Genomic DNA, 20357 nt, shown 5'->3' with positions numbered 1-20357 from the left:
TATCAGCTCAAACAAAACCATATAGAGAACCGCTCAAGTAAATGTCACAGAAACGTTTAATCAACGATGACAATAAAATTGACATAGATATCAATAATAGAACAACGAAAAGCATATTACAGAAATAAATAAATAACATACTGTACACAACCACTGCTCATATACATTTGTTGTACATATGCACTGTAGGGAAGGGTTTAAATGTACAGAGACCCCTCGCGCTTCGGTTATGGCTGGTTCACTCCTTCACAGATTTAAAAATGAACTGATTTTATATTTGTTGTCATTAATATCATTGTATCATGCATTGTGTTCAGCGAGACATATTAGGCTCTCGTGTACGCTATCAGTCAAACAGGCAGGGTGGGCATGCGCAGTCTACGTCTCCAAATCAAAACAAACTCAGCACACGGCTACAGGTATAGCTAGCTTTTAGCGTCTCCTTACTTGCAAAGAAATCAATCGATTAAATCTGACTCGGCAGAAAGTCAGAAGAGTGCAAAGAAACGGCTGATCACACCAGGTGCTCCATTGATTGTTATCGGGTCCTGGAATAGACTGAGGCGGCGCCGGGAGAGAAATGTCAACAGTATTTAAGGCAAGGAACTGAATTGCGAGGCTGCAGTTTCGGCCTACTGCTAACAATTCTCTGAGGCCACCACTGCTGACGCTGTATCTTGCAAACACCAGGTTCATTAGCCTTGAATGGATCAAGTGAATCCACAACTTGTGGAAAACTGCTACATTCGGGACAGTTTTATTTTAATCAATGCCGATATCCGTCTCCTTTGCTGACACCAAAAACTATTGCGCAGCTAGCCAGCCGCTCTCTAAATTGCTTTCTTACACTGAAAAAAGAAAAAGCCCTCCAATTTTGTTTTTACTTTGGTATAATGACAATAAAACCATTCATCTGCTATTATGCGTTGAGTGTTATTATTTGGGGCAGCACGGCAGTGCAGTAGCTACCACATGTCCCCTGCCCACTGCCCGAGGATGGTTGGGATGGGCTCCACCGCCCCCGCGACCCTACTGAGGATAAGTGGTGCAGAGAATGGATGTTATTATTTCTAGATCAATATTTACATTTTTTTCTGTTACTGTCGTATACTCTTAGTCGGTAGTCTGTCATCTAGAGGTACAGTAGGTTTAACTCTTGCGGGCTTGCATGAAGGTTCAACGCTACTTCACAAAACCGAGGGATCTCTGTATATACTTGAGGGTCTTCAGTAGAGATTGTATCATTTTGGATTCTACTGGATAACAAAAGCATCTGTGTGGTCATCATGCAAAAAAGGAAAGGCATGCATGATCCACTTGGAGTATGACAGAAGAACTACAGTACTTGCACTCGTTTGACATCCCATCGTGTGTAGCGAGTTTATGCGTGCACTGGTCAGACCTCCACAGCCACATCTGAACCCAATCCTTGAGCCTGCAACGCCTCTTCTCGCTTCATCTTGGGCTTCTCTGTGCGCGTGTGCCACACAAGGACCTGCAAATCCATGGAAAACGTTGCAACCTTGGGATATTGAAGAGTAAATCCCTAAAGAAAGCTCTTTACCTTAGAGCAGTTGTCAGCTTTGGGCTCCAGTTGGTCCATAGTGACAAGGCCTTGCAGGAGGCTGCTCTCCAGGAAGCCCATTGGTGCGTTGCCATCGAAGCGAGAATCTGGGTTGGCTAGAAGCAGCCTGAGCGACACGGCAAAACCTGCCATGTCCATTGGGAAGGGACGACTAGGCCGCCAGCCTACGTGAAAGCGGACCACCTGCAAGAGAAGAATTTTTTTTTTTACAACAGCCTCAAAATCCCTGACTACAGTAAGTATAGCACAAGACAAATGCTTTTGTTTCCCTAACAAACATGAACATATTTTAAAATAATTTTCAAAATTACCACAGCTGAAGGAACCAAAATACCAGCGTATCGTTTGTTATTTTGTTTGTCCTTGGGAAGACGCAGGTTAATTTTACGGTGCATAAAGGTAGGAAGGCTCGAGTTATCTGACTGGTATCCCTATAGAAAGGGCAAATGGTTCTGACCACTAAGCTAACTCAGAAGCTGACTTATAGTTGTACTTTAACCTCAGGTGTGTCCATTGTAATCAGCGTATTTTAACAGACTTTAAATGACTTACATAGGAACCTTTTTTATGAAGACCTCTTTAAACCTGTTACTTTTAATCATATTGAAATCAACACAGGTCCAGTGACTTCAGGTAACAACTAACGTGCCTACCTAGCTCTTGACGTAAGGACACTTCAGTAATTACTTATTGGTCAAAACTCCGTCAACATTAGCCATGTTCTAGTTTGCATGTGTCTATTCTCTATTAACACTTTTTGGCATGAAAAACAAACCTTTCCTCCTTCCACGACAGGCTTTTCGTACTTCATCCCACCAACCAAGCCCACGGGCCACACAGACACTTGGCGCGTGTTCCTCATCTGAAATGACCCATAAGAGTGTGAGGCAAAAAGAAGTTTCACATTTGCTCGATATCCATGCTCACACCTCTTCAAATATTTGCAGGCTGTACGTGTTATCGTCATCGGCAAAGTAGACTACGCCCTGTTGGTCTTCCTGGGGCTTCAGCTCTTCCCTGAGCCAGCGCAGGGCTTCATTTCTCTGCTCCACACCACGGGGCTTAAGCCAGCTCGGATCCCCCTGGCCAAGAAGCGCACCGTGAGTTTAATACCCGGAAAAGCAAATGCCGCAATATTGTATTTCCATTTCCACCTCCTGCAGCTTGCGCTCTTTAGCCGTGGCCACATTAAGGTGCGTGTAGGACAAGCCAGACTTGGCCAAGAGTTGTCCCACAAGGGGCGTCTTGTGTTGGGAGTCCTCCACCACCAACCAGTGGAGTTGGGGCACATGAAGGAAGGTCTGGGACAAGCGTGTCAGCTCAGCCTTTTGCACAAACCTGGAAAGAACATTAGGAACGTGGTCATTTGACGTACTAAAAAGTGGTAGGTGGCCAGGGCCTGCAAGGCCTTCTCTACTGGCCTAAAAGAATATCTGAATCATGTCAAGTCATGTTTATCTGTATAGCCCTTTATCACAAAGAGTCTCAAAGGGCTGCACGGACCACAGATTATTGCAAACTACAGACTATCATTACACCGTCACCTGATCTAAAACCTACATGAGGGCAGGGAAAAACTCAAAACATCAACATAAAGTAAATTAAGAAACCTTGAAAACCTTGAAAAACACGAGGTAATCCCCCTTCCAGGCTGACCAGGCTACTACTACAGTAATACTTAAAAAACGCTACTAAAGAAATACTACTTAAATATTACACAGTAATTACACTGATATACTACAGAAATACTACAGCAATGATACTAAGGTACTACAGCAGTACTAAAAAACACTACCCTATTTTGCTTTAATTGTGGGCATTTCAAAAACAATTTGATTAAATCAATCTATATAAAACAAACATAAAATTAAATGTGGTTGGCCCTCCTTCTCATTGCCCAAAGCCAGGGCATTACAGCTCCTTAGAGGCATATTTACTTAACCATTTTTATTTTTCCTAAAAGTTAAAACTCAGGTAACAACTGAATACAGCTAGAGAAGTCTGTAGTTTAACAACAGATTTTGAGCCTGTGACAAAAGGTACTTGAACATAAAATGATTTTGAACGTTTCAGAGGTGAAAATGGCTACAATCATGTTATTTTGATTGTATTTTGTCCATGAATACTCATTAAATAATTCCAAATTGTTTGTCAGCTTCCTTTCATTGCTTTCCCCCTGGTTGTGCCGCTTCCTGTTGTGTGTTTTATACAATTAACACATTTCAGCCAGTTCTTGTTGCCAAGGTCAGAAACCTACCTGAAGGCCTTCACAATTAGTTCCGCAGGCCTTGCAGTAAAAAAACAAGTGTCAATGGAGCTGTTGCTTTAACCAATCAGATTTCGAGTTGGCGAGACCAGTGCATTCTAGCCGTTGCAGGGAAATGTCAGCGTTTTCACAAACTTATTATTGGCTAGAGGGGCGGCAGTAGCTCAGGAGGTAGAGCGCTCGTCTTGGGATCAAGGGATCCCAGTTCGAATCCCGGCTCGTCCGTGTTACATGTCGAAGTGTCCTTGGGTAAGACACTGAACCCCTAATACCCCCAATAAGCAGGTTAGCGCCTTACATGGCTGCAAGGCCGCTGTTGGGAAATGTGGAGCACATTGTAAAGCGCTTTGGGAAGTCATTGACTTGAAAAGCGCTATATAAATGCAGATCATTTCATTCATTTCATTTCAAAGTGATGGTGCCAACTGCCCACAAATTTGAAGAGGATGAAAAATAATAATTTGCTAATGATAGGTTGTAAAAGCTACAGTTGGTAAACTGTATCTGTATTGAGATTCACAATAAATATGTTGTTGTATTGATCTCACAATGGCTGAAAGAGAATACATGGATTTGGTTGGCTTATTTACTGTCAGAGCAATTTTTAAGATGGATTTTTAAAGAAAAGCTGTAGATATTTAACCCCGAACAACCCTGAAAACTAACGAGCCTGACAGAACCATAAAAAGTGGTTGTCCACTAACTACTAGCGGTACCCCTGTCTCACAGGCTCCGAGGAACACTATAATGTTATTGCTGGGAGTGCTTGTTATTTGCCAAAGCTGGATTTGAAGATACATTTGTAAACATGCCTAACCCATACAGCACCGAGACACCAATGCACTGCTGGAGACTTGTAAGCATGGTGCTCTCCAAAATCTTTGGCGAAACCAGAGTGGAGCTATAGCTCAGTGAGCAAGTGCACAAGGAAACGGAGCTCCAGAAGGAACTTTCATTTCATGGACACAATAAAAGCGCTGGATCCAATTCAGACTTAGCACAACTCAAGTCCTAAGTGAGAAATTCAGGCCTGCTACAGCTGATGACAACGGAAGGGAGGCTACCTGGCATATGTTGGCGTGATGACAAAAATGGTGGGCAAGGAGGAATCTTTTTGGGGTTGCTTGGTGGCCTCCAATCTCTTTATTTGTTCCTGAAGACGGTGCAGCTCTCCCCTCAGTCGAGATATAGTTCGCTCCTTGGGCATGTCGTGCTCTGTGCAATCACACCGTTGACCTGCAGAGAAAAAGAGACACTAGTAGACAATCTGTTGGTACATTGGGAGCATGATGTTTGCTTACCGAGCTGCATCAGCGCATAGATGAGGCCCATCAGTGACACCAGAAAGTAAAGCACAAACACGGTTTTCAACTTCAACCTCATTCTCGTGGCCATCGTTCCCTGTGTGGAAAGGACACGTCATTACAGTTTGAGCGGCAAATTGATTTTGCATACATGCAAATCGAAAATAACTGGTAGAAGGGCACGACACGGATGTATAAAAATCATATCTTTGTATTATATACTCAAAATTACCTCTCCATCATTATTTTTTACTGAATAGCAGCTTTCAAACACGGTTTGGGGGCTGGATTTCGTCTCGCAATGACAAAAACATAGCGTTAATTTGGATGGCAATTGATAAAATACATTTAGAACGAAGTTCAAAGAAAATATGTATTATTATTTATACAGTACTGTATTCTTATTTCGGATATGTGACGTTGTGTATGGCGTTAGACCTTGCTAGCGTAGACAAAATAGCCTAGCCAGGCGAGTACATATAAAAGTAGACCGCGACATGAATTGAATTATATAAAACACTTACAGACGCTTTGAAGATGCTATTTATAGGAACGCCTTTATGTCATTTTTTGACACAAAACCTTCATAAAACGCCCCATTCATTCAGTGTTGTTCCCAACCATTTCCGGGTTGGGTGCTCCACGCTAACACGTCCCAGCAAAACAGCGAGCTCGCGATGAGTTCCACGTCACTTAGAAAATATTAATAACATCCCATGTTATTATTTTCAGGGTTGGGTAGGGTTATTTTTACTGGATTACTTTTATCTACTTTTGGATTACTCCAGTACCAAATATGCTAATAAAAGACAAAATAAACTATGAATAAAATTACTAAATTTTGTGCAGGCTTGGGAAGTAACGGAATACATGGAATGGCAAAAATGATGTTGGCAAGCTGTTTGGATTTATTTTCATTTTGTTTCTGTCGCATTTTATGTTAGTTTTGCCCGGAGATCAAAGAGATCAAAGCCAGGAGAGAAAGCTTACCACGTGTTGTGAGTCATCATTTTATTCATATTTAGTTTATTTTGTATTTTATTAGCATATTTGGTATTGGAGTAATCCAAAAGTAATTGAAAGTAATCCAGTTAAAGTAACCCTACCCAACCCTGATTATTTTCCAAGGTGCTGAAGGATTTTATACATTTGACTACAAGGGATTTTGTACGATCAAATACAAATCACATTTAATGCAAAAGATTTTCACTGAGTGAGCTTCAGGTCACGCCGTTCCGAATGCGAATGTTTTATTTAGTTCTGTTGATAACAGGACGCTGATGCAGAAGGACAGACGCACAAGGACAGACTTCACGACACTCTTCTCCGAGAAGGTGGAGTCTACTTGGGGAGTCTCTGGCCCGCTCATGGGACGAGCCGGGGCGCCGGCTTGCGGAAAAAAGGTGTGGGCCGGGAGAACTTGAGAAGATCGAGAAAGGAAGAAGATCGCGAGGGACAATCGAGAGAAAAGGCTTGACGAAGACTCGAGCGACAATAATTTGATGGAATTCACTTAGTTCATTATTTAAGAAATTAAATCTGCCCCCGTGTGGAAATGCCGGTCTCTTGTACGTTTATTCACAAAAAGAAACAAGCATGCATTGTTAGGTGAATGAAGGTTATGTTTGGTTAATGGAGTCAGATAACTAATTCGAACAATTTGGTAAACGGTACATTGTAATATTTATTTCCGAACAGTGCCTATCTGATTTTATTTTACTTTTAGCAAAGCTGTTTGGGGTGATACGTATTAGGAAAGAGAACTGGGGTGAGGCTGGTAACTGGAGTGGTTTCATGCTCATCCCCACAATTTTGCTCAGTTTACATTTGTTAGTGCATAGCGGTGAAAGTAAGAAAATGACTGTTTCAAGGGGTCCAAACTCTACCCCGAACTCCAAGATAAAATGTTTATTTGAGCATGCCTACCTGCTTATTCAGTGTCTTGCCCAAGGACTCTTCCACATATAACACAGAGTAGCTGGGAATCGAACCTGCAACCCCTTGATCCCAAGACGAGCCCTCTATCTGGCGAGTGTGTATGTGAATGGGTAAGTGCGAAGCACATCGTAAAGCACTTTGTTAGGTCTTCATTGACTTGAAAAGCGCTACATAAATGCAGACCACTCACCATGTCTAAGAAATGCGCGTACGTGCATGCACGTCATGAGCTATAAACAGTGGCTGCAATGATGTCAGTAGCCAGTAGATGGCGCAAAAACAAATGGAATAAACGTGTCATACGAAAACAGTTTTATTTGATGTGTAACATACAAACAGAACACTGACAAGGCAGAGTGACTCTCTGTTCCCTTCCATTATTGTGTTGAAAGACCATGGTGTAAGCAATAGTCGGTTTTATATTTCAGTGTTTTGCATTTACATGGAATCCATAAGAGATGTAACGCGCGGACACACACGCACAGGAAATAAGATTGACCAGAAATAGGTTTTATTTTCACATTTTCCAAATAAAGTCTTAAAATTGATTACAGCATTTCTTTTAAAAGACAGCTCACCTGCCATGTTAATTGGTGGTCAATGGATAAAAAACCCCTGTTGGGCTCGTTGAATGATCTGAACTCTGAGTACTATTCACAAGAACTTAAGTTGGTATTACACAAACACTTGTACGTACCCCTGTCGGCTTTAGAAACATGCCGGCTCCTTGGAAAATAAAGCCTGGGATTTCTTAGGGGTGGCGTACTCAACTGGCATGTTTGTCAAAGAGTCCACTCATGACGCATGGAAGAAATATCTCCCTTAACCTAATGAGGATTTATTTTTGCTGAGCTGTGGCAAAGTTCAACAAGCGGCGTTACTGTGGCACGCTTGTCTTATTTAAGACTTAAAACGCAACAAAAGAAGGCTCGCTCCCTCTGATCAACTGACAAGGAGCAGTTGGTAATAAAACAAATGGCGGGATGTGCATTTACAATGTGACCGTAATGAGGCATGTTTGACAAGGGCTCACCTGAAAAGAGAAGGCAGGTGAAGCCCCTGACTTTTCCATAAAAGGATAATGAGATGACAGACGCTCTGGCGGGAGCCACTTGCCATCAATGATAGGAAGATGACGTAACAGATGAAATAAACCGAAGCTCACACCGCATGCCGCTTTTACAGCAGAAAAACACAAACTTCTCGTGGAACCAGACACACGGTCCACAACGGAGAGGAAGCAGCTCCGGCTCCCGCATTCATTTTGCCTCTCGTCGCCGTCGACGACCTGAAGCATCAATGGCAGCATCCGCCACAATGGCCGCCGCCGTGGCCGTGCCCCACAGAGGCCTCGCCGTGTTTGGTGCGCCGGCTCAGGATTTCGTACGAGCAGTCGTCGCCGCAGCATCCGGACATGCTCGGCGAGGTGTCGTCCATCTCAAACCTGCGAAGAAGACCAGGGTTTTTACACCTTTTTCGTGGTCAAATTCAAGCATTTTTTGAGGACTTTCAAAGCCAAATTGACAATTTCTCCTGTACCTTTAAGATAAGAAATCCAGTGTGAAGCATCTATTTTGCAAAGCCAAAAATATACAGAGGAACCTCGGTTCTCGACCATAATCCGTTCCAGAACCCTGTTCAAAAAACGATTTGTTCGATCACCGAAATCATTTTCCCCAATAAAAATAATGTAAATCCTTTTAATCCGTTCCAACACCCTGAATGTTTACTTAAATGTTAAACGTAAACAAAGCTAACCCAGACTAATCGTACATTCGCGTTATCGTAATCTTCCGTACGAAAGATTACGCTAACATGCACGTGTAAAAATAAAAAAAATCAGGTCGTTTACAAGTCATTTAGCACCCGGGTCTCCACAACAAGTGAGCGGTTCATTTGAAAGGAGGCTCCGTTCCAACACCCTGAATGTTTAACGTAAACTTAAAGCTAACCCAGGCTAATCGTACGTTCGCGTTATCATAATCTTATGAATAGGATTTCTTACCTTTGTGGTGGTCAGCAGAGGGCGCTCGCACACCTCCTTTCATTATTTCTTTCTTAAATGCAATAGTTGTACGCACTACTTTTCTTTTTTCACCTGTAGCAACTTTGCTGCTTGCACTGACTTTCTTCGGAGGCATACTAAGGGGCTAAAACACCCGTACGCCGCTCAGCATCGCACCCTAGCGTACGCACTCACGCATTACCGGCGTTCGAACTCCGATTTTTTGACCTAACGGCAAAGCAAGAATTTCTCAAAATTTTTGGTCAGACACCGATTTGTTCGAACTGAGAGGCGTTCAAAAACCGAGGTTCCACTGTATCTCCAATTTACATTTGCAATTTTTAACTCTTTAGTAATTGTAAATGTTTGTTTTCAGAGGTGTTAGCTCAAAATGACTACGAATATGTTGCTTACATTTTCAGTTGCAGGAAGTTCGTTCCGTTACAATTCACCACAGGGAAACGATACCTTATTTTTTTGCATGGCCCATTAAAAATGTCTATAATTGATGCATAATCCTTGCACTAATACATATTTGATAGTGCCCTATTGAGGTGTAGCATGCACCTGTCCTTCTAGAGCAGTGTTTTTCAACCAGTATGCCAGGGCACACTTGTGTACCGTGAGACCTTGTCTAGTGTGCCGGTGGAATTTTATCTTTCCCCAAAAAATAAGGCCATTATTCAGTATTCTTGCTACATTCAGATGAGGAACTGTAATAGTCATCCATATCAGTAGGTGGCAGTCGATTTTTATATATTTTTTTATATACTAATCATCTCATGAGGTAGCACAGTACATTTAATAACCAAATTTGTTTAATAACACAGTTTAAGATTGCACTGTAAAAAATAACATCAATAAAACACACCATTCTTTTTTATTTTAAGTATTATTTTCTCTTTTTATATACTAATTATCTGCTTATGAGGCAGTACAGAGAAACATTTGATATGTTAATTTTCAAACATTTTCGCCTAACGGTGTGCCTCTGAACTTTTTTATAAATAAAAGTGTATCTTGGTTCAAATACGGTTGAAAAACACTGTTCTAGAGGGCAACGACACTTCACAGGACAATGCAGTACAAACTAAATCCCAGCTGCTGTTGATCACGAGGGAAGAAATGCAATGGCAAAGCGAGGCCGCCAGAAAGCAGAGTCGGCATCCATTTTAAGAAGACTGGTTGTGAAACATGGCAACAATTTCAAGCATTTACAAACATTTCACCAATTCAAGCGCTTTTCAATCCTTGAAAACACAACATTAAACCTCAAGCATTTTCAAGGATTTCAAGCATACAAACAAACCCTGGAAAACAGCTCAAGGACAACCCTAAAATCCTCGGTTGCAGCACTCACTGGAGGGCGTCCCTGAAGAACTGGTAGGCGCCGAGGTTGTGTTTAAAAACTGTCAGCATCACTTTCTTCATCTGTGTGCTGTAAGACAAACACAGGAGATGTTGCTTGCTCTGTTTTTTCAAAATCGACATTACGACTAATTGAAACGCCACGGGTTTTGAAGGCTGTTATAAAAAGTACTTTTACTTTGAAAAACACAATGCACGAAACTCTGCATCTGAAATCCAAACATATTTTCACCACACACTAACCCAGGGGTAGGGAACCTCACTTTATATATCTTTATAGAGCATATTAATTTGTATCATGTTTATTCTTTAGTACAAAATAGAGCAGGGGTAGGGAACCTATGGCTCGGGAGACATTTGCACATCTCTCTGTGGCGTTCCAAAGTCATGTGATTTCATCCCGATTTTGGTCCATATAAAGCCGAAGCAACTTAATGCAGAAGTTCGATAAGAAACCATTTAAACTGATAAACAAAAACGCTGGCAAACGACTTTGATTGGGTGAGCAGTACAGGTGGGCGGATCCCTGCACACAGCGCATGGCACTTCTTTCTCTCTCTCTCTTGCTCAGTGCAGTCTACACCGAAAGTGAATATGACGATATGCTTATCGTTTGCAGTAATTTGTGACATTTTTACAAAAGGACTTTGCATGCACATTGTTTTAAAAACCGTTAATAAGGACAAATTTCATGGAAAAAAATGGCCTCAACACTCTTAACTGAAGGTGGAAGACAAATTGTAAATGGCATATTTACATTGATTTGGGACACAGGGTTATTATCATTATTGATTATTATCACGGCATTATTATAATTTCATACATTTGATTAAATCATCACATGAAAAACAGTGAAATAAAATGTGCTGAAGAATGAGCTTTTGTCTAGAGCCGGGGTGTCAAACAGGCGGCCCGCAGGCCGGATCAGGCCGGCTGAGGGATTGAATCCGGCCAGCGAGATAATGCTGAGGAAGGCAAAGAGAGAAAAATGAGCTGCAGGTTAAAATACGTACACTTGATGTTGCCACTCACAAATGCTGTACTTTTCTCTCTCTTCCTCCCTTTTCTCTCAATATCTCTCTCTTTCACATTCTCTGTCTCTTTTTTCTTTCTTTGTTTCCATTTGTCTCTTTCTCTCTGTCTTTTTACATTCTTTTGCTCTCTCTTACTCGTTTCCTTTTCTTTTCTCTCTTTTGCTTTCCCCTTCTCTCTTTCTCTCCTCTATTTGTTTCTTTGAATTTGTTGTTTGGATGTGTTTCTCACAATCTCTCTCTCTTTCTCCGTTTCTTTCTCTCTAATCTATTAAGTCCGGCCCCCGAGAGAATCTTTGTTCCATCGTGTGGCCCCCCGAGTTAAAATGAGTTTGACACCCCTGGTCTAGAGAGTGTGTTTGGCAATTTTTTCAATTTTGTCGAAAAATATATGATGTGACTCTCTAAACTTATTTTTAAATCATTTTTTGCTTTTATGGCTCTTTGGGTCAAAAAGGTTCCTGACCCCTGCACTAACCCGTTCGCGATGAGCTGTAAAATCTGGATGAGGAATTTTCCGAGTCCTTTCCTCCGCACTCTGCTCTCCAGCTGCACCTCGTAGCTGCAACACAAAATAAGATGTGGCCCATCCAAATGCAGGAGACATATAAAAGCAACATACCAATAAAGCACTTCCTCCCCGCAATCCACATCGAATCTGAAGTGAGAGAAAGCCACGGGGGCAGAGTCTCCATCACGGGCCAACAGGTACCACGCTCTCTCATCGTTCATCTCCTCCCTTTTCTCACGTTCTTTCCAGCCCCACTCGCTCTGCTCGTAGCTGAAGAAGCGGGGAGACATTTTTATTTCTATCCATCTTTATTAATACAAAAGATCCATACGGGATTCTTACAGCGCTTGCATGTTCGCTCGGGTAAGTTCGAAGGCCCACTCGACTGACAGCGGGTTGAGAGTGGTCACTCGCTTGCATTCGATTTGCAGGTTTAGTCTGAACGAAGGGGGTAGGCACTTTATAGCATCGAATAAAAGAGAAGAGTTGCAGAGATACATACAATGAATACAGACCCGTTCCTGTCATATTTTTTGAAGGCCGGAAAGGAATCGAGTGGGTCGTCAAGCTGGGAAAGGAAAATAGTGCAATTGTTAAGAATTTAAGTTGGATAATAAGATTTTTTTGTGCCTTGAGCCAGGAAAAAAAATGACTTGTTCTCAAACATGATAAAAATGGTCTGCATTTATATAGCGCTTTTCAAGTCAATGAAGACCTCCCAAAGTGCTTTACGATGTGCTTCACACTTACCCATTCACACACACACTCACACACCAATAGGGAGTCAGCCATGCAAGGCAACTACCTGCTATCGGGGTTATTAGGGATTTAGTGTCTTGCCCAAGGACACTTTGACACATAACATGGAGTAGCCCGGAATTGAACCTGCGACCTCTTGATCCCAAGACGAGCGCTTTACTTCCTGAGCCAATGCCACACCCCAAACGCTGCTCTGAACTTTAACAAATGTCATATAATTCAGAGTGACTCAGTCAGAAATGTAGGTGCCTTATTTGATCCTTATGTGTCGTTTCAGTTACATGTGGAAAATATTCTCCTTTTTCCACCTTCTTAATATCGTATGAATATTCTGATGCTGTCAAAATCAGATGCTGAGGTTATAATTTATGCGTTTTTTTACTTTTCGGCCCGATAACGTTAATGTATTGCGCTCATGTCTTCCGATGTTGTTGTGGAATGCTCTTCCCCCTGAGATTCAATCCGCAACCTCAGTGGAACTGTTTAAATCTAGGTTTAAAACACTTCTATGGCTTATGAATGATGACAATATCTGTGTCAATATCTGTGTATTATTTGTTATTGCAACATCCATTGCCTGGTCATCCTGGGAATTACCTCGTGCGGTCCCTTCTCAAGGTTTCTTCATTTTTTTTTAGTTTTTCCTTGCCCTCATGTAGGTTTTAGATCAGGGGATGGTGTAATAATAGTCTGTGGTTTCCAATTATCTGTGGTCTGTGCAGCCCTTTGAGACTCTTCGTGATTAAGGGCTATACAAATAAACATGACATGACTAGCATTGAAAGTTTGCAGCTGATTTAAAACACGGCAGCGAGACTTTTGACTAGGACAAGCAAGTTTGACCAAATCAACCCAATTTTAGCTGACTTGTCAGACAGTCCCTGTGACTTTAAGGTTCCTTCACTAACATACAAATTGTTGCTTAAATTTGAACCATCCTATCTTTCTGATTTATTTGGGCGCTATGTTCCTGCTCGGAGCCTCAGCTCGAAAAACGCTGGTCTCGGTGTGACTCCGAGAGTCAAGAAGAAATCCACAAGCTCGAGAGCGTTCTTTATTTGAGGTCCGGTGTTGTAAAATACTCTCCCCAATGACATAAGATCTGCGACCTCAGTGGACGTGTTTAAATCTAGACTTAAGACACACTTCTATTCAATAGCTTATGACTGATGCCAACCTTATATTTTGGGATACTGTTACGGCTGCCTGGCTGGCGTTGGAATGAAGGAGAAGGACGAACTTGGATGAGTCAGCGGACAAGAACCAAAACCTAGACCTGAGACACTGTATCATCTGCATTGACCAGCTAAGAAGGGAAGCTGCATCAACGCTGACTCTGGCTTCTGCAACAATTTTAATTACCAAGGTTTATTGTTGATGTTGACTATGTTGTGTATATACAAATAAATGTGACTTCACTTGAATAAAACTGAGTGTAACCCGTTCTCCAGCATTTTATTACCATGTGTGACCTGCAGAATCTGCTCAAGTGAGTGTTATTAATTGCCTTAAAGCAATGCTGACAAAACACTTGGCCCACTTCCCCAATCTGGTCACCTTATTGGCAGCATCCACTTTGGCACAAACGGCATCCATAGCCGCCCTCTCCTCCAGACGCCGCGCTTTCTTTTCCTTCGCTCTGCTGGATTTTCTCTGGGGAGGAGACATCAAAACATGATTATTCTTGCGGTTAAACAACTGTTTATCACATCAATTGGAAACCTTTTGGACAGGGTTGGGTAGGGTTACTTTAACTGGATGACTTTCAATTACTTTTGGATTACTCCAATACCAAATATGCTAACAAAAGACAAAATAAACTAAATATGAATACAATTATGACAACACGTAGTAAGCTTTCTCTCCTGGCTTTGATCTCCGGCAAAACTATCATAAAATGCGACAGAAACAAAATGAAAATAAATCCAAACAGCTTGCCAACATCATTTTTGCTGTTCCATGTATTCCATTACTCCCCAAGCCTGCACAAAATGTAGTCATTTTATTCATATTCAGTTTCTTTTGTCTTTTATTAGCATATTTGGTATTGGAGTAATCCAAAAGTAATCTAGTTAAAGTAACTAGATTAAGCTTTTGGATTATATATTCTCTAAACCCTCAGAATTTAATCTTCAAAAAAATGATCCGTGATTTTACATATATATTTTATAATACAAGACTGAGTATCTTTTTGTTTATTCTCTGATGTTAGAACCTGATTAAAACCATTTTTTTGTTTTGTTTGTTAATACTAATGATTTCAATGTGCGTGTCACTTCATTGATAAATTATCATGTTTGAAATAACATTTTCGTTTCTCCTATTATAATTGAGTATTTTTAAAACAACACATATTTATATGGGTGAATGTATTTTTTGCTTTTTATTTAAATCAGTATCGTTAAATGACATTTTTAATCAAGGCACTAAATAAAACACGGTTCCCTTAGTGGAGACTGTATTTATTCCAAATGGAACTCCAGTGAAGTGCTTAACACCTGTTTCAGACTGTGTTGGGCACAAAGTAAAAATAAAGCATTTATTATACATATTTATTTACATCAAGCGTCTTAAGTGGCCCTTGGTTAATAAATGCACGAAACTACCAGTCAAGAGCAGTGTTGGGAGTAACGCTTTATTAAAAACATGGTGCATTGTTACTTTTTAAAAGCTAATTGTGAAATATAGTCTTTGCTCACGAAGCAATGTACAACTCTCAATGTGTTTCAAATATTCACGCGCCATGCATCTCAAGGAATTTTCAAAGTATACAGTTTGATCTCATATCCCCAAGAGCTGTAACGTCAACCGATGACGAAAACCCCCCAAAAATGGAGTGGCTCGTCGAAAAAGATTGCAGTTAACAGCGAATGTATGGCGGTCGTTTCCTCTTAGAGTAATTTAAACTTTGCTTACAGTGTCGCTGGGAAACTTTTATTTCTGGGTCATGTGATTTGATCATCCCATGCTTCATGGATATGTTTACCTGCTGTCTTGGACAGCTATGTTCCATTTTTGACTTGGCCTCATTTTAGGTATGTGATTGTAAATTTTCCTCACGTGTTTTTCGCCACGTGTCATGCAATTAATATAATACTGTCCTGTTAAGATGCAGGCTAGTGAAGGCTTCCAGCTTTGTTTGGTCTGGGTTAGCACAGTTAACATTTTGCTAGCTGGCTTGCCTTCCGTGCTCCTTGTTTTTCTCAAGGCTGGGTTTGACTTTGTTGCCTTATTTATTTTTTGTTGTTGGCTCGCATTCCTCCTGGCTCCTTACTGCATGTTTTTGGTAAGTCAGCCAACCATTTTTTCAGATTCAGATTCAGATTCAGATCTACTTTATTGTCATTCTAGTACACGTGTATACAGAACGAAATGTCGATGCATCTGACCCCCACAGTTTCCTTGAATGTACAGATATAAATAAAGTTGTATTGTATTTTGGCTACGTATAGTATTTTACCATAGTGCCGATAGTGCAAGAAGAGTAGCTAACCAGATGTGCGAAATGGGCAGTCAGGTTAACAAGTCAGGTACACAGTAACATTAACACTGTAACAATAACGCTGTAATTACAATAGTGCAGAGAGCAATGTGCAAGGAGTGGCAAGCTATAAAAAACTGCCAGTAGTGCAAAAAGTCAGATTAGCAGCCGTTTAGATTTAAGTTAACTATATGTTCGATCCGTCCCGGTTAGCCATTTTTTAGCAGCCATGCTGGTTTAGCCCCTCTTAGCTCTGTGTTATTTTTGCCAGTTTGCTCTATTTTGGCTCCTCGTCATTTGTTGTACCATTGCACCACCCACCTGCGACACAATAGCTAGGCATTATCCAGAAAAACTACCAAAACTTGTCTTAAAAGAGTCTAAACCCTTTCCAATAGTTAACATGTAAACCAATGGGGTGACTGGCTTGCTAGGGTGCTTCACAAGACGTCAGATATCAGGAAGTCAAAGACGAAACATACTGTCTTCAAAATCCATTATCACGGAAAATAATTGGAATATACCAATGACATAGATTTTATATATACAAGTATATTAGTCCTAGGAGGCAGGTGGAGAGGAAGACCGAAAAAGAACTGGGCATTTAAAGTAAAGTATCTCAACAATGAACAGAGATTTGTTTAATGGGCTACCATATAAATGGTTGAGCGAATTTCAGCCAAACCGGGGTCTAATGTTGTGACACAGTTACTGTAGACTATAGACCAGGGGTGTCAAACATGCGGCCCGGGGGCCAGATCAGGCCCACTAAGGGGTTGAATCCGGCCCGCGAGACAACGCTCAGAGAAGCGCAAGAGAAAAACGAGCTGCAGGTCGAAATATGTCCACTTGATGTTGCCAAAGCCAGGTGCCTCGAACAAAGACACTGTACTTGTATGTGTTTCTCTCCCTCTCTCTCTCTCTTCCTCCCTTTCCCTCTCTCTCTTTTCCTCTCTGTCTTTTTCTCCCTTTTCCTGGCTCTCTCGCTCTCCCTTTTCCTCTCTCTCTCTCGCTCTCCCTTTTCCTCCCTTTCTCTCTCTCTTTTCCTCCGTTTTTCTCTCTCTCTCTTTTCCTCCATTTTTCTCTCTCTCTCTCTCTTTTCCTCCCTTTTTCTGTCTTTTTCTCTTTCATTGTCCCACCCACTCTCTTTTTCTCTCCGCTTTGTCCTATTTCTTTCTCTCTTTTTCTTTCTCTCTAATATACTAGTCCGGCCCCCGACAGAATGTTTGTTCTATCGTGTGGCCCCCGAGCTAAAATGAGTTTGACACCCCTGCTATAGACTATTAATATATATATATATATATATATATATATATATATATATATATATATGTATATATATGGGACAGCACTGCGGCACAGTGGTTAGCGCGTGTGCGGCACAGTTCTGAGGTCATGAGATCTAACCTACTGTGTCGAGTTTGCATGTTCTCCCCGTGCTTGCGTAGGTTTCTTCCGGGCACTCTGTTTTCCTCCCACATTCCAAAAACATGCATGTTAGGTTAACTAGCCAGTCCAAATTGTCCCTAGGTGTGAATGAGCGAGAGAATTGTCTGTCCCTGTGTGCCCTGCTACTGGCTGGCAACCGGTTCAGGGTGTCCCCTGCCCACTGCCCGAGGATGGGCTCCAGCACCCCCGCGACCCTACTGAGAATAAGAGGTGCAGATAATGGATGGGTGTATACATACACTAGACTGAATCCTGTTGGTAAACAGTTGTCTCAGCTTCCAACAACATTAAGCATTGAAGCAGTTCATTTTATCTCTGGGTCAAGAAAATGGATGCTTTATTCCAAAGGGAACGCCAGTGAAGTGATGGATGGTTGGAAGTGCTTGAAACTGTGTTTAACGCCTCTGTTTAAGACTTTTTTTTCAGTCAAAATAAAGGGAAAGCATGTATAACACGTTTTAATTAACATCGCGCGTCCCAAGTAGCCCATTGTTAACGAATGAAATCAGGAAAGTAAGTTAAGATGAGAGAACTCAGTGGCTTGTTAAAGTATATGCTGGAGCACGTGGATGGAATTAAGGTAAAGAGTGCAAGTGGAGAATGGCCAGGCACGGCGGCGGTGCGAGGCTAGTGGCCTAAATCTTGCAATCGGAGTTTGCAGAGATCTCGGGGAAGCTACCGCGGCTAGCTTAATATTAAACAAGGCGCTCAATGGTGTAAACAGAGAACAAATCCATGGCTAATGTTAGCCCTCGTGCTAAGCAGGATGCCACCTCTTCCAGAGTTCCTCTCGCGCGAAAGCGGCATTGGTTAGCTAATAACACTTACCCCCATATCGCCGCGTCGCGTGCTCCGTCACCGGGCTACGCTCCTTTTTTGGTCCGTTCTTGATGATCGCCACCCGGGAGCGAGCGATCGAGGTTGACGCCGAGGAAGACTACAATACAGCACAATGACTTCCGCGCTAACGAGGCTAACTGTCTCCAGTCGCCGGCCGGTGTGTGGTCAGAGGAGGCTATCGGTGCGGCTTTTTGCTTAAATGAGTTAACGCTCAGATAAGCCGCGCAGAATTTGTCTTTCAGTTGAAAGGGCGCCAAAAACGCGCTCTTCAATTTTTAGTCCAGGTCCATCTTGCTTTCGCCCTTTCTTTTAGTAGTGTCGTTTGCGAACGAAAAGGCTCTACGAGCCGGCTCCCCACTAATACACTCCCCAATTGGAGATGCTTTTTTTCTATTGTGATTCCCCATTTCCATTTTATTGCAGGGAATTTGTGTTGTAGATCCTAAATGTGTTAAAAATAAGAAGGTAAGAATTGTTTATTGTGTGTAGATTTGTAAATAATTTATTTTCAGGGATAGGTTTAGAGATTCACTTTTTTTACGTAACAAAAGTTGAGTGTATTCTCGTATTTAATATTTCTAATTGTTATTGCAGATAAGTCAATACATTTAATTTTCATTTTGTTTCATTTCAGAGGCGCAGCACGGCGGCGCAGTGGTTAGCGCGTGTGCGGCACAGTTCAGAGGTCATGAGATGGAACCTCCTGTGCAGAGTTTGCATGTTCTCCCCATGCTTGTGTGGGTCTCCTACGGGCACTCCGGTTTCCTCCCACATTCCGAAAACATGCATGTCAGGTTTATCGGATGGTCCAAATTGTCCCTAGGTGGGAATGAGCGAATGAGTTGCCCTGTGACTGGTTGGCAACCAGTTCAGGGTCTCCCCTGCCCACTGCCCGAAGATATCTGGGATGGGCTCCAGCACCCCCGCGACCCTACTGAGGATAAACGGTGCAGATAATGGCAGGATGAATGGATGTTTTTCAGAGCTGCTGAGTTGCTCTGACTTGAGTAGCTAGTACAAAAACAGTTTAAATGGGTTAATTCATTGTGGAGTGAAAAAATAAATTATTATTTCTTAGATCGACAAATTTTTACAAATTCAGCTTGCACATAATGCTATTTAATTTTCCCATGTTTTTCCTCTTCCCCTTTTCCTTCTCGTTTCTTTTCCATGAAATGTTTCCCTTTTTGCTTGTCCCCCTAGTTTTTCTTTCATTGTTTTCACTTTTTCCTGAGTTTTTTTCCCAATTTCTCACTTTTTTCTTTTTCCTTCCTTTTTTTCTCCCAAGGTTCCAACTTTTGTTTTTCTCTCAAACTTTTTCATTTGACTTGAAATGAAATGATCTGCATTTATATAGCGCTTTTCAAGACTACCCAAAGCGCTTTACAGTGTGCTTCACATTTCCTAATAGCAGCCGTGCAGCCATGCAAGGCGCTAACCTGCTTATTGAGGGTATTAGGGATTCAGTGTCTTACCCAAGGACACTTCGACATGTAACACGGAAGAGCCGGGATTTGAACTGCAATCTCTTGATCCAAAGACGAGCGCTCTACCTCCTGAGCCACTTGCAATTTTCTTTTTCCTACCATATCAGTTCTCGCTTTAGTTTTTTTCCATTCTTTTCTTTTTCACTTTATATCCCTCCTCCCTTTTTCAAAAAGTAATTTCGTTGGTTACAGAATAATTTTATTTGTTATATACGGATTAAAAACAATTCAGCTCCTTTTAGTGACCCGAGCCGAAACAGCCGGTTCTGTAAAAAGACCCGGAATTCTCATCACTACTTCCTTTAGAGTACGCTCCCAGTCCCCGCTTTTCGA

General features: G+C 41.7%; 2 protein-coding genes across 2 annotated transcripts; both read right to left on the bottom strand.

The window, feature by feature from the left end:
- Positions 1 to 40: 40 nt before the first annotated feature.
- On the bottom strand, positions 41 to 5824 carry b3gat3 (beta-1,3-glucuronyltransferase 3 (glucuronosyltransferase I)). The gene is made up of 8 exons (XM_088348057.1): positions 5680 to 5824; positions 5153 to 5252; positions 4916 to 5087; positions 2740 to 2923; positions 2515 to 2667; positions 2361 to 2447; positions 1565 to 1768; positions 41 to 1495 (listed from the first exon to the last, which is right to left on the bottom strand). The coding sequence occupies exons 2-8, from the start codon at positions 5244 to 5246 to the stop codon at positions 1397 to 1399; spliced, it is 993 nt and encodes a 330-aa protein (XP_088204183.1). The 5' UTR covers positions 5247 to 5252; positions 5680 to 5824; the 3' UTR covers positions 41 to 1396.
- A 1564-nt stretch (positions 5825 to 7388) lies between these two features.
- naa40 (N-alpha-acetyltransferase 40, NatD catalytic subunit) lies at positions 7389 to 18858 on the bottom strand. The gene is made up of 8 exons (XM_088347296.1): positions 18526 to 18858; positions 14325 to 14420; positions 12524 to 12576; positions 12351 to 12446; positions 12120 to 12278; positions 11976 to 12059; positions 10459 to 10536; positions 7389 to 8537 (listed from the first exon to the last, which is right to left on the bottom strand). Exons 1-8 carry the CDS (start codon positions 18529 to 18531, stop codon positions 8390 to 8392), a joined length of 720 nt encoding a protein of 239 aa, XP_088203422.1. The 5' UTR covers positions 18532 to 18858; the 3' UTR covers positions 7389 to 8389.
- Between the last annotated feature and the right edge of the window lie 1499 nt (positions 18859 to 20357).

The sequence above is a fragment of the Urocampus carinirostris genome, chromosome 11, assembly GCF_059441175.1.
Source record: "Urocampus carinirostris isolate Australia breed hairy pipefish chromosome 11, RoL_Ucar_1.0, whole genome shotgun sequence".
Taxonomy (NCBI): Eukaryota; Metazoa; Chordata; class Actinopteri; order Syngnathiformes; family Syngnathidae; genus Urocampus; species Urocampus carinirostris.
Note: the sequence above shows the minus strand (reverse complement) of the source record. Positions and strands in the feature narration are given on the sequence as shown.

Coding starts and splice junctions, on each gene's coding strand:
- b3gat3 (XM_088348057.1), bottom strand. CDS start 5,246: ATGGCCACGAGAATGAGGTTGAAGTTGAAAACCGTGTTTGTGCTTTAC. Junction 5,088..5,152: donor CTATGCGCTGATGCAGCTCG/GTAAGCAAACAT, acceptor TTTTCTCTGCAG/GTCAACGGTGTGATTGCACA. Junction 2,448..2,514: donor GCCTGCAAATATTTGAAGAG/GTGTGAGCATGG, acceptor GGGTCATTTCAG/ATGAGGAACACGCGCCAAGT.
- naa40 (XM_088347296.1), bottom strand. Junction 12,577..14,324: donor AAGTGGATGCTGCCAATAAG/GTGACCAGATTG, acceptor TTCCTTTCCCAG/CTTGACGACCCACTCGATTC. Junction 8,538..10,458: donor TTCTTCAGGGACGCCCTCCA/GTGAGTGCTGCA, acceptor TCTTCTTCGCAG/GTTTGAGATGGACGACACCT.